General features: G+C 39.1%; 1 protein-coding gene across 1 annotated transcript; it reads right to left on the reverse strand.

Annotated features, from left to right (window-relative positions):
* Nucleotides 1–4,262: 4,262 nt before the first annotated feature.
* On the reverse strand, nt 4,263–13,719 carry ZFAND5 (zinc finger AN1-type containing 5). The gene is made up of 5 exons (XM_006023827.3): nt 13,562–13,719; nt 13,036–13,147; nt 12,310–12,407; nt 6,263–6,388; nt 4,263–5,955 (listed from the first exon to the last, which is right to left on the reverse strand). Exons 1-5 carry the CDS (start codon nt 13,710–13,712, stop codon nt 5,807–5,809), a joined length of 636 nt encoding a protein of 211 aa, XP_006023889.1. The 5' UTR covers nt 13,713–13,719; the 3' UTR covers nt 4,263–5,806.

Here is a 13,719-nt window from a genome sequence, read left to right on the forward strand (position 1 = left end):
TGCATGTTAAAATGAACAAGTTTACAAGTTACCTTATCTCAATATGAAGTAAAGTAACTGAACAAGTTTCATATTTATCAGCTTCCCATTGCAACATAGCTCTTAACTTTTATTGCATAGCTTACTGCAAAAACTTTTTTCATAATTTGCTTAGAGACATATTTTTATTTTATTCAACTTAATAAAACCAAGTCATCTTCAATAGTTTTTCCTGTAATCCACAAGTTACAGGTTGTCACAGTAAGTTTCAGGGTTTGTTTTAAAATGAGCTGTCACTTATGTAAATCAGGAAGTGGATATTTAATGACTGTAATAGGCAAACTTTGTTACCTCAAAAAGTCATTTTAGGAATAGCACATATAATGCAGACTCTCACAAAAAATGGAAAAATGTGTTTTGAAGGTGGTTAAAAATAGTATCATCAGCCAAACTCTACGTATAAATTAAAATTACCAAAATTTGAAATCTTAACATTGATTTTATTGTAAAAGATGCATATACAAAGCTGCATAACTATACAGTAGTTTTACTATACTACGCTGTGGAATTTTCATGGGTAGCAACAACAGGTTAAATGCTAGTTGCTTTAAGATTACAGCACAGGATTTTTAATTTGAAATTTGAGGAAAACCTGAACCATTCACAAAATAGGAAGATAGCTGATCAGTATAATTGTATCTCTGTATATCCAAAAAAGTGAAAATAAACCCTTTATTCCTTAGTCCTTGGAATCTAAACAAAGAGAAAAATAAATTTCTAAACTGGATATCATCTTTATTTTGGTTTATATTTAGACCTGATCTTTATAAATCTTCATGCTTAGGCTCTAATACTAATTATTAAGCACATTTCCAAGTACAAATATGGGCACAAGGAGTCAGTTGGTGCTTCCAGCCCTATTATAGCCTTGGCAACCCCAAGGATTGAGATGACAGCTGTAATCATTAAGGTGTAAGGTGTATCCCCTTGTTAGGAGTTGGGAATGCTGTAGGAATCTTGTCTTACTCCCTCTATATTAGCACTATAGTAACAGCAGCTGGATATAAGCTTGCAAGTTCATCCTATGGAAACCTCAGAACCTTTGGGTTCCTTCCCATTAAGTTACCACCTCGTCTAGATTTCATTGAGAGAAGAGGATACATGACAATCATTCCCTTGAAAACTTTAATGTATTCTTCTGCTTATACAATATTCCCCCATAGATTCCTGCTTTTATACAGCAACTGGCACATTTTGGGTCCTTCCATAAGGTAAAATGATCAGTGGCATTTTAAAAGTACTCTCCCAGGACAGCATGTTTATATTGCAGTTAGTTCAAAACATCTCAGCATAGCTGCCTAGTGTTAAATGAGGTCTAGTATCAAGTGAAGCGATCAAGTTTCTTTCTTGGAAGGGGGATGGAGCAAGCCGCTACTTTAAACCTAAAGACTGATGCAGGCAGAAAAGCTGTCCACTAGCCATCAACTAGATATCTAATTAAAAGTAGCCTTGTCAACTGCTCTTGTGTTTGGATAGTCAACAAGCTGTATATTTGGCCAACTATTGCATCCATTTGTCAGTGATGAACTACTCTCAACTGTTAATTTTCTGCTTCACTACCCAGGCTGTTTCAGGCAGCAAAACAACAGTCATTTCCTTTGGGACTGTTAGAAGTATTCAGAAAAATAAGTTACCCTTAAGTCAGCGTCCTTACTCCTTTCCCTATAGTGCAAATGTGGACAGATGAAGCAAACTAGATGTATACAGTTACCACTCTCTCCAGTCACATCACATGGTATTGCCCTTCTCTTCGATGTAGCGTGACTCATTTAAGCATTTAGGTTTCAGAAATTTTAATTTGTAGTCATGGGAAATTCACAATACCTAAGCATAGCTTTAAACTTAGGCAAGTTGTGGGCTCAGGAAAATAAGCATTCAATTCATGCTTAAAAGCAAGTCCTTATGCTTTTGGGAAGCAATATTTACATCTCAGGTACTACCAAAGTTATAACTCGAGATTTAAGGTAGTAGAATGGACAGTTAGCTCAGTTCAAGAGCATTTCAAAGAACATTCTGTATGCCTGAATTTGGCTTAGTTAACTGAGCGGATCAGACACTTTCGTCCTTGTGGAATTAAGATAATCCAGTCCCTCCTTCCCTGTGAAGATTCCTCAGCAAGGGGGAGTCCCCACTGGGTACAGCTTGCCTTTGCCTGTTACCTTACAGCAGACAAGGCAGTGCTGTAGCTGAAAAGCACTCTAATGCAGCTCAATTCAGCTGATGAACACAGGGAATACATCTGCACATATAATTAATGCAAAGTAAAACTCCCAAGCTGTTTGCTAAGTCAACTGCTCCCAGGCGCAGTGTCTGCACATGCACCTGGGACAGAACAGCAGCAGTTTGAGCTGGAGATGAGCAGCCCTGGACTGGCAGCTAGTTTGAGGGTAGGGGAGTCAGCCCCAGGCTCTGGCATCAGGGCTGACTGGGGCACGAGAGTGCTAAGTGTGGAACCATGCAGCAGGCCATTCCCATACTTTAGCACCTGTGTGCCCCAACCAGCCTGCCTACATGTGCGTTTTGGCAAAGTAACTGAGCCGTAAAATAGTACGGTCCCTCATAGTACTACCTTACAGTGGAGTTAACTCTAATTTACTGTACCCTAATACCAGCACATGTGTAGATAGAAATGTTTACTGAGGAGCCAATTAATCAATTGTGCAGTAAAGCTCACATGTAGATACACCCAGTATGTTGTAACCTGCATGTAAGCTGGGTAGAGAATAAAGAAGACCCCATCACTTTCCCCAGTGGTCTGGCCTCTAGTATACCAAGTTTGGCTTTTACGTGGCAGAATCTGGACTGCTACATGTATGCTGACCCTACCAAAATATACACCACCTAGAGTAAGAAGCTGTCTCCTTCTTATAGCACCCAACTCATGAGTTCAATTCTTTTCAATATTTATTGAATAAAATATTGAAAACACCTATTACTTATTATTATATAATAGTAACCATAGCAGCCCTTGTACATGTACTTGTTCTTAAAATACACTACTTACCCGCCTCTGTTTAGGTACACTGCAGTCCCTAGTTCTCAAAGTTAGCGTGTAGTTTTTCTTATGTTGTTAGACCCCTCCTGTTACAATTCCTATGTACAGTAAGCCACAAGTAGATGGAACAGTGTAGAACTCCATGTTCTGGGGAAGAAGACTGGTAGGTTTGACAGGTCTTCCTTGAACAAATGCTTGTCCCATAGAAATGGAACAGGTAGGTAAAGAAAAGGTATATCTTTTATGGTTGAGTAGTCCATACATTCAAATTTGAGAAAAATGTGCTCCGCACTTAGAATAGCAAACCCCTTCTGAACTATTTTAAGTAAGGTAGCAGGTTTACCCAAAGAGATGCACAGCCATGCTTAGATCTCTCTACCCACGCTTCTAACCTGCAAGGTCTTCAAATATCCAGGTGCACATTCTTTTCTTATGATCGAAACGTGAAAGTTTATATTCGACTTGAACAGAATATTCTGCTTCACCATATGTGCCTGGAAAAACGTTGCTTTCATTTGCTTTAACGAGATCCTTCTTGTTCATAAGCAAGTATCCTCATTTTGGAAGGCAAAACTCCAGAACATGCCCTTGTCCCATTTCATAAGAACATGCTGTCACAGCAACAGCTTAAACTCTTGAGTACTACCATCAGTTTACTGGATTGATACATAAATTATTATCCACTTCCATTACAAGTATCCTTGGAAAGGAGGCAGCCTTCACCAAAAGTAGCTACCCACTTACTGTGAATACTGGTTACTCCCCTTGTGTTGTTAGGAAGGACAAACAGGCAAGTCCCTTATAGGAAATCCACATTTGTATGCAGTCCAGAGCATGGGCTGCAGTGCAAATTCTTCTGCTTCTGGAGACATGGATAAAGTAGTGCATTCTGTGTACTGGCAATATTATCTATCACAGATCCACTCTGGAAGTTGGTCAACACGCAAAACAAGAAAAAAAATCCTTTAAGTCCATGGCTAATGGTCTCCTTTTCTTCCCTGTCAGGCAAGATGCGGTTTATTTGTTGAAAGTTGTAGCTGGCCATCGAGTAATCCAGCCATCATGCTTCTCATCTGAAGAAACCATTTCAAGTGAATCAGTAAATGAAAATGAGACAGGTTAGAAATATGCGGAAGACAACATCCAGGTAAATCGAGTATTAAACTGGTTGCATCCCATTTCTATACACCATACTAAGGCTCAGGTTACTGCAATAAATAAACCCAAATGAACTATCACAAAAGGAAATATTTCCTTCTGTACATGATTTTTATTATTTACATAATACAATATAGCATAGATGCTGGGGTAGCATGAGTATGTGCAATACATAAATATGAACTATCTGTACATTTATCTAATAACTCAAAACTGAAGGACAAAGTTTAAAAGCAAAAACCTGATGCTTTTAATAGTGAAGAAAAAAACTAAAGACTGAACACTGCAGTAAAAATCAGGAGTAGCGCCTTGTGTACATACTTAAATATTTACAGATGAGAACAGGCATTACCACAACACTAGTCTAATCTGTACTTGTTTATATAAAAAACACAAAGTTTCATACATCACAGAAAACCTTCCATTATAACACAGAAGTGATATTACCAGACAAGCATCAGTGAAGTATACTGCCTTTTCTAGAGTTGTTATTGTACAATGCTGTAGATAATGCAGCCCATGCAATACACCCAAGAACACTACAGTCCTACACCCAAGTACAATTAAAAATGATAAAGCAGCCCTCCAAGTGTGGTTCCAGGTACCACTTAAGTCTACAGCAGCCATGTTGGGTATGTTTTTTTCCATGCAAAATGGTGCAATTTTATTACATTGCAAACTATAAAAATTAAAAAGCTCCTAACATTCTCTTGAACCAGAACACATTCAACATAAGTACATGAAAAATTAAATTGCTCAAATACTTTTGCAACTTAGATCAGATGCATATGTTACTTGATAGAGCTGTTGTGGTAAGTCTAAAAATCATATGTAGCTTCCGTTTTGTAAACAAGTAGTGCAGTATTGTGCTACACAACATTTTTAGCTATGCAAGAGTAAAAGCAGACAACTCTTCTGTTGCAGGACAGTTCATGTAGTTTCAAAAAGGACATTTCCTTTGGGAACCCATTCTTCTGGTTCCACAATGAACGTAATCAGTTCCAAGATGGTTTACTCCTCCTGGTTTCTGGATTTCTTACATTTTTCCCCATACACAATTTTAACTGTCTCTCAAATATGGCACCAACACCAATATCACTGAAAGGTGGATCCTCTGTATAGCTTACAGTCTGCTTGATAACAATGAAGTGTGGAAATCAAAAAATAGAACAAGATTCAACTATGATAGAAATAGACTGCCAACTTTTCTGATATTTTCCCCCCAAAACAGGCATGTAATAGTAGCCAAAAGGTTATCTCTCTCAAACACATTCCCAAAAGGCAGATCTGCTGCAAACATGCAGATTTTATACATTTGTTCGGCACACATGAACTAGACAAGTGTGTCCTCTGTGCACTTGTTTTGCTATGCAGGTCTCAAAATCATCCAATTATATTCTGGGGAGGGCATATACATTTTATAGGGCTGTATCTATCCATTTCTGCCTGTAACAAACACCAAAACATCCTGAAATATCAATAAGACAGACAAGACTAAAAGTAAAACTCTGGAGAACATCAAAGAAAAATGGCCATGCATCTGCTCTTTAATGTTTTCCTAGGATATATTAAAATAAAACAAGGTAAGTCAGTCTTTTTCACAAGTAGGTTAGTTTATATTCTCTGGATTTTTTCAGCCACGACAACTGGATTTTCTTTCCTGATTTTTGCTGCAGCCTCTGCTTTGTAATCATATGGGCAGTTATGCTTGTCAGAGTAACGGTGAAGTCCACAAAACAAGTTTCCACATCGGCAGTCAAACCCTGCGCAAACAAAAGGAAGCAGTGTCACTTGAAGCTTCAGATAAAAGAAAACCATAATTTTAAAGCTTAGTCACTAGAGTGAAGAAACTAAATTTTCCACAAGTGCTCCAGTAACAGCAATCTAGGAAGAAAAATGCTCCTTTTAAACATTAGTTATTTTAAGGGATCTTATCCCAGTAACTTTGAAATGCTTCCTGCCCAAAGTAAAGTTTTGCAAAGGATGCAAATACCAAGTTCAAGCCAGAAAGCTAGACAATGCAGACACAAGCAAAACAGAACTTAAGCAGTTAACAAGCCCTTTTCATACCTGTAAGGCCAACCTTCTTTCTGCACATAAAGCATCTGTTCTTCTTTGGTTTGGGCAACTCAGGAGCTCTCTCCTCATTCTGTGAAGTACTGGGTTGAGAGACTGATGGACTTGGTTGAGTAACAACTGTTAAAACAAGAATAAAAATAAATAAATAAATAAATAAATAAATAAATAAAAGCTTAACCCTTATATCTGGAACTATCTTATCAGTTTGATTTCAACTGATAATGCAATAACACAGTTGTTCAAGAGATAGGTGTATGAGTCAGAAATGATGCTGTTTCTTCCCCAGAGCTATGTATACTTCATAGTACACAATACTATAAAGATTGCACATTACTGCCACTGTCTTTTAGCTACGTATCTATTAGCATGTTACAAGGCTGTGAATTTTATTCCTTCATTTATTCTGTCAATTTTATTCTTTCATGACTTGTCTTGTATCCATGACTTGCCTTGTTAACCTTTCCCTTGGTTCCTGCATGTTTATAAGCATCAGTGCTTCCCTACCATTGTAAAGCACCTTATATCTATGGATTGAAAAAGTCTCTCAGAAATCCTAATAAGCACCATGTAAAGCTTAAAGCAGGTCTCAAGATTCAAAACATCATGCAGGCAAGTTAAATTTAAGGCCACGTGGTAACAGCATTGTTATAGGCAACAATATCTTTAAGAGCCTTTCCCAGAGTTTTACAGGTAGCATTTACCTACCTTGTCTAGGGGCAGGTCTACACATGCCACTAGGGGCCAGCAATAAACTGCAGAGCAATAACAGTTTATTGTTCCCAGGAAGCATCTCTATACATGTGCCCAGACTGCAGCACACCGAGCCAGGTTGCAGCAGCCCCAGCTCACAGGGAGCCTGGGGAGTCCCTCTGCCATCCCGGGGCTGCTCCGACAGGGTTCAACGTGCTCCGGAGGGGCTGGCTAGAACACGAGGGTGCTTCAGTGTGGCTAGTGGGACTGCTAGTGGGCAGGCAGCCCCAGCACTGAAGCACCCTCATGCCCTAGCCAGACAGTGGGCACCTACACATGTGCTGCTGTGCACAAAAAAGCTCTGCAGCAGGGTAGGACTTGTCAATACAAGTCCTACCCTGCTGTAGAATTTATTTTTCTGCGCCCTAATAGGGGCACCTGTAGACACCAAGACATTTACTGCATAGTTAATTAGACAACTGCACAGTAAGCGTGTTATGTGACGCATCCTAGAACAGTTTAAAAATGCATATGGGCTTACTTGAAGTTTTTTGGGGAAAATAAAAATTCTTTCTGAAAGCTGAAGGAATCAGATTCATTATTGTGCTTTAACTTCTATAAGCAAGTCAGTTTAATATTTTCCTCATATCACAGGTCAAAAGTGAAGCTGGATCAGGCTAGCAAAAATTAGAAAACATTCATAAGTCTCAAATCCCTAGGTCCCTAATACTGCCTGTGGGAGAGACCTGCTATGAACTATACTATCAGCATGGGAATATTGGAGTTCATAGAGAAATTGATTTCAGTCTAGGAGAAAGCTCTCCACCTTCCAAGGCAAGCACTTCTCCACAGTTTGAAAAGTACAATTGCCCAGGCTTTGGCTGAACCTAAACTACCTTGTACTGCATTATTGCCATTTACAAAGTTGATAGTCATTGATTCTCCATCCAAACATCTCTTTCAAAATTAAATTTAATTGTCCCATCCCCACCCTTTTCCTGAACATTTGGGATTAAGCTCATATTAGCTTTTCCATTTTTAAAAGGTTTTACTGGCAATAAAATCTGCAAGAGAAAAATGTACAACCCTCAGGGGAATCTGTTTATTACCTTAAAAATTAAACTGGCTTTGACTCCATTACTAGATATATTTTTCTGAAAATTCTTCTCTCTCACTAGCTTTGTACGAGGTATGCTTAAAACATTTGTAAGCCAAGTCTTGAAGTAATAGGTTCAGCATATTCATATATAATACTCCAGAAAGTCTGCAAGCAGGTCTAAGAGCTTGTGTGTTCCAGAAAACCTTAAGTATACAGTACTTAAGTGCATTCCTCTCAGGGTGAAAGCACTTTATGTAGTAGTCACATGATTTTCTACACAAGAATCACTTATTTTGTGACAAACTTGCAGGCTTAACTTCCAGAGAAGCCTACTTGAAATGGAAACTAAAATTAATTTCTGTCCCAAAAGTTCATGATGGCACGGGTAGAGGAAGGAGAAGAACTCTGCATTTTAGTTGGAATGATTTTTTCCAAAACAATGAAGGTACATCTGCCACCCATACATTTTCCAGTCTTAATTTTTCATAACTGGCTTTGCAAAATGTTCTTACCAATAAGCTTAAATATTTTATTTGACAGCAAAAATAATCTATTGTGTGCCAAGAACCTGGAAACCTGAAACAGGGATTATTTGAGGAACAAGTAAAATGAAAGTTCCAGTTACCTGACAAGAATTAAATCTCAACTTTTTTTTTTTTTTTTTTTTTTTTTTTTTTTTAAAATCAATACTACTGTCATGGTAGACTTTTGGGTTACTAGTTAAATCTTTTGAAAATAGACTTCTGGTGGAAGTTTGTCATATGCTTACCACAGAGCCTCAAAATTAAACTAACTTAATCTCAAATCCTAAATATTTATTTCTGGATGAACATATGGCTGAAGCTGTCTGGGGCAACTGAAGTTATGGAAGATAAAGCGATGACCCCTTTTTTCCTCAATAGTGAGCATCTTTCCTATTATGATGCAAATAAATCATATAGTTCTGGACTCTTAAGGTATGTCCATTCCCTCCACCGTACTCAAGGTATTTTGTGCGCTTGATGACAGTGCAAGAGACACCCACAGGGCAACTTCACCACCTTATATCTGGGTTTGGCGTGTGGGGAAACTGGAATATGCTTCTTGTCAACAGTCTTAATGTTGTTGCAGAAGAGATGTACTCTTAAGTACATAACACCGGAGGGGCAGCAGCAAGAAAATTTTTCACTTTACAGATGACTAAAATACTGAATCTTATCCTGTCAAGAATCTGCCTGATTGAAAGTGACAATGCATTATTTGGGACTTCAGGTCTGTTTTATTTGACAAAGCACCCACAAACTGATGGGCTAACAAGCTGATAGTCAAAACTGTGGTTGCTGAGGTCCTTTACTGCCTACATACCTTATTGTGCACACTCAAAACATATGGATTGGGATTTACTTTGCTTAAAGTGTGTGTCCTTGTTTTGTAATCATGAGCTACCAACTGAAGGACCAAGAAACAAGTCAAAGCAAGACCAGTGTAACCAGTGAACAGTTTTTTCATTTTATGAAATGATCTTGAGAAATGACAATGATTCAAACCATTTCAAAACAGAAAATTTAAGTACCCCTCTCATTTGCATAGTTTTCCCATAACCGCTTCCACTTATTTATTTTCATCTCTTTAGAAGTGGAGACAGTTCTAACAAATTCAGTCAGCTACTGGAAGGCAGAGGAGATGTGAACATCCAATGTGCGGACATTAGTGCAAAAAAGCAAAAATTTCCTCCCTGCAATGACCATCCCTAGAATTTAAGGTGTGGGGCTGGTGAAGATGCACTGAAAGGGAAAGAAGCTTTGCTAAAGATCCAAGCCTGCTGTGACAAGTATTACTACAAACATTTTAAAAAGGAAGACAGAAAGAAACCAAAAGCAAAATGAAGTTAAAGCAAGTCAACCTGAAACTTAAGTTGGTATTACAGGTGCACTGATACATTGGCCTGATATTGGATAGACACCAATATAAAGAAAATTGACTATAACGGAAATCAGCCTGATGTGGCCAATAAGTGCCTATGCATGCAGTCGCAGTGCCGCACGCAGGCAGTGAGGAGAGCTGTGTGCAGCTGGTAAGTCTGCTGTGGTGAAAGGGGAGGGGGAGAGAAGGGGTGTGGGGGAGGAAGATCAATGCTGCTTGCAGTGGAGGACAGAGTGGGGCTGGGGTAGGTGCTGCCCAGCCAGGGTGGGTGCAGGATGGAGATGTCTGGGGAGTGCAGCACTAGTTCAGCAGCTCCTGCTGCTTGTCCATGAGGGCGCCGGGCAGGGGGCGCCTTGTGCCCTTGAACCTGGGCTGGGCAGGGCAGGCTGCAGCTGTGCTCTGGGTGGGCAGCTGCAGCACTGGAAGGGGGCTACAGCAAAATTTGGGGTGGCTGCATCCCCCCCCCCCCCCCCAGCACCATTGTCTGCCACCGCGAGCACAGCACTGCACCCTACCCGGCCAGCACCCATCCAAGGGCACGCCCCCCAACTCCAGACGAGCTGCAACTGTCCTGTGCGCAACCCTGCCTGGGCAGCACCTGCCCCAGCCCCACTGCCTCCCTCCTTCACTGTGGGGGGCATTGAGCTTTACCCCACCCCACACCCCTTCCCTCCCCTCTCACCACAGCTGACTTACCAGCTGCACACAGCTGTATCGGAAATCGGATTGGTATCATTCAATATGCATCCTTAAAAATTGGCCATCTGTATTGGCCCCCAAAAATCTATTGGTGCACCCCTAGTTGGTATGGACTTCTGCTACAAGATTTCTACAGCATTCAATTTGAATCAACTCTAAGACATAGGGGTTATCCAATTTTAAAAACACTGAAGTTTGATGTTAGCATACTAAATAAAATGGTGTAACTTTTCCAAGTAGCTTTTTATCAGTTAGGACAGAAAGAGACAAGTACTATTTCAGCTTGTTGTTTTTGGTGTCAATGAGCAGGCATGTTGTTCCCTAAAGAGATAAATAGTCAGAGGGAGTACAAGTTTTAGAGACTTAGTTACTGCACTTCAGGAGCTTGAAAAAAAAATAAAAAATTACACGGGCAGTTTTCTTAAAAACATTTGTCATCTGGGGATTGTGACCATTCTTCAGGTGACACTGATTCAGGCATGATTTGCTGGAACATTATTATGGATGTGGGAAGAATTTGTATTTACTGCAAGCCTCTTCAGCTACCATTTCATATCTCACTTCTAAAGAGGTAATTTGCAAATTTACAGCTTGTAAAGTAGTCTCCCCTTTACTTCTACACATAGCATAAGAATGGTCAGCACAATAAATGTTTCAGAATAATGAACACTCATGTTTTTATAGATAATAGACAGATCTTGTGTACAAGTATTTAAGAGTTAACACATAAAAGCAGACTTTCTAACTGAATATAACTAGACCAAACTGAAGGGCTAGCTGAGTGTCACTCACTACATCTCCTCAACCTTTATAGTTCATCCACTCAAAGTAGTTAATGTTTAACAGAAAAGCCTTGTCTATAAATACCAGATTTAATTTTTTTTAAATTAAATTCAGCATTTCGAAGATTGCAGAACCCAGGTGAAACAATACATTTTACTTGACGTGAAATCATGTACACATTTGGAGTTTACAAATGAGTTTTACAAAACAGTATCAATTGAATGACTTGGTAACTGTGGGTGTAAGCATGTTTTTCTGCAGCCAATTATTTAATCCTAGGCTTCAGAAATATCATTAGATAGCTGTAATCTTTCTGGGATGAGAAAGAAATCTGGTAAAAAAATCTACTATAATTGAAGTGTTTAATGGCCTGGGCTTCTGAGCTAACTACATGTGCACCTATAACCAAACTGCTCAGTTAGTCCAAAGGACGGACTATTGAACTGTTTTCACAAGTTTTAGACCAACAACATTCCCCTGTTAGTCTGTGCTCTGATGTCACTACTGAAAATAAAAGTTTAGCTCAACAAGCTTGAGCTGTTATTTTCCAAAGATATGTACTTTAAAATGATGCAGAGGGTTCTAGGATTGCTTCAGCAATTACAATGGAATTTACCAGAACTTGCCCTCAGATGTCCAGATTCAGTGGACTTGTATGCATGTATGAAGGTCAAATATCCCAGCTGTTTTTCCCCTGTACTACGGAGAGTGCGCTCAAAGCAACTATGGCAACTTTCAGTTTTGACATATTTCTTGTAACATTTATGGGGAAAAAAAACTGATCTACTGAAGAAAAGGCAGTTTATGAAACTGGTCAGCTTCTGTTAAGTGATTGACTGTATTCAAAGTTGATATGAAGGCATACCTGGCTCTGTCTCTGTTTTTGGCGATATTTTTTCCTCTCTTGAAATGCTCATTTCAGTCATTTGCTGCGTTACAGGCAAGGCGGCAACAGGCACATTTCTGTTTATGTTCAGTAAAAGCAATTCATGTTAGTTTCGATTTTGTAACATTCACAACAAGAAACTATTCCAGCCAGCAATATGTTCTAGAGCAATGGTTTTCAACCTTTTCTCTCATGCGGATGCCTAAAAAAATCGTGAATTCAGGTTCAGATCCTTTTAAATTGTAAGTGTGGGCATTCACATACTTTTGATCTGTTGTAGTCATCTTTCATGGACCCCTTAGACAGTCTGTGGACCCCCAGGGATCTGTGGAACACAGGTTGAAAACCACTGTTCTAGATCCTAACTTCTACAAAAGCAAAGTAAAGAGGAAAAGATACTTCACAGCTCCAGAATAAAAAACAGGTAAATCTGTAGCACACTTTTTTCCATCAAGGTCAAAAGTATCCTTTAAAATATAGTTGCTCAAGACAAAATACTGTACACTATTAAGGTCAGTTCTCAAGTACTATCACTACACTTTCAATAAATGTATACATCATTCATTAATTACAGACTAGGCACAAATTGTGAGCTATTTTATTCTCTAGAAATTTGCTGTATTAAGGCCAATATAAACTCAAGCCTCTAACTTGCTTTATTGATTGTAACTCATTTGAGTCTCAGAACCCCACTATAAAACTTACCTTGATTTATCAGATGTGCTGCCAGCAGCACCTTCACAGTTGTTTAAGCTAGCATCTGCTCTCTGTACTGATGCAGAGTCTGAGGTAGGACTGTTAGAACCGCTGGTTGTTCCTATACAACAGGAATGTGAAAGTTGATCATTATTCTTCATATTTGCTTGATATCAACCAAATGTTTGTACATAATTATTAGCTGTTCTCACCCATTCTTGATTCATAGGATTTTCCCTTGATATTTGATTAGATCAGATCTATCACTAATGGTCCAATACAGACTGCTTAAAATATATACAGCAAATTCTCAGCAGAAAAAGTTAACTGAACTAGAGAGGTGAAATACGGAGTTGTTCAGAATACACTGAGAGTGAATGTGTATTTATTTTTTTTGCTAACTGCTCTGAAGTAGTAATTCCTTCCATTGCCAGATCGCTGATTTCAGTACAGTAATTTCAAATACTCCTCTTCAACATTTGTTCTATGATCCCTGCCATCTCCTCAGATGATTTTTTTCTTCTTACAAGCTTACCCATTGGACTGATTCTGCCACTATTTTGCTGTCGCTGAAGATGTTCTTTGTAGCAAACTGAACACATTCCATTTGTCCTAGGATTCCCATAAAATCCACATCCTGTACTACACAGCATGGGCCCCGGGGTCTGGTTGGTCTCCTGAGCCATTTCTGTG

Source organism: Alligator sinensis, unplaced genomic scaffold (assembly GCF_000455745.1).
Source record: "Alligator sinensis unplaced genomic scaffold, ASM45574v1 scaffold308_2, whole genome shotgun sequence".
In the NCBI taxonomy this organism is placed as follows: domain Eukaryota; kingdom Metazoa; phylum Chordata; order Crocodylia; family Alligatoridae; genus Alligator; species Alligator sinensis.

What these genes read in the sequence shown, in the direction of transcription:
- ZFAND5 (XM_006023827.3), bottom strand. Translation starts at nt 13,712, where the DNA reads ATGGCTCAGGAGACCAACCAGACCCCGGGGCCCATGCTGTGTAGTACA. An exon ending in AGCACATCTGATAAATCAAG is followed by an intron (nt 12,408 to 13,035) that starts GTAAGTTTTATA and finishes GAACATAAACAG; the next exon opens with AAATGTGCCTGTTGCCGCCT. An exon ending in AAAAACAGAGACAGAGCCAG is followed by an intron (nt 6,389 to 12,309) that starts GTATGCCTTCAT and finishes TTGTTTTAACAG; the next exon opens with TTGTTACTCAACCAAGTCCA.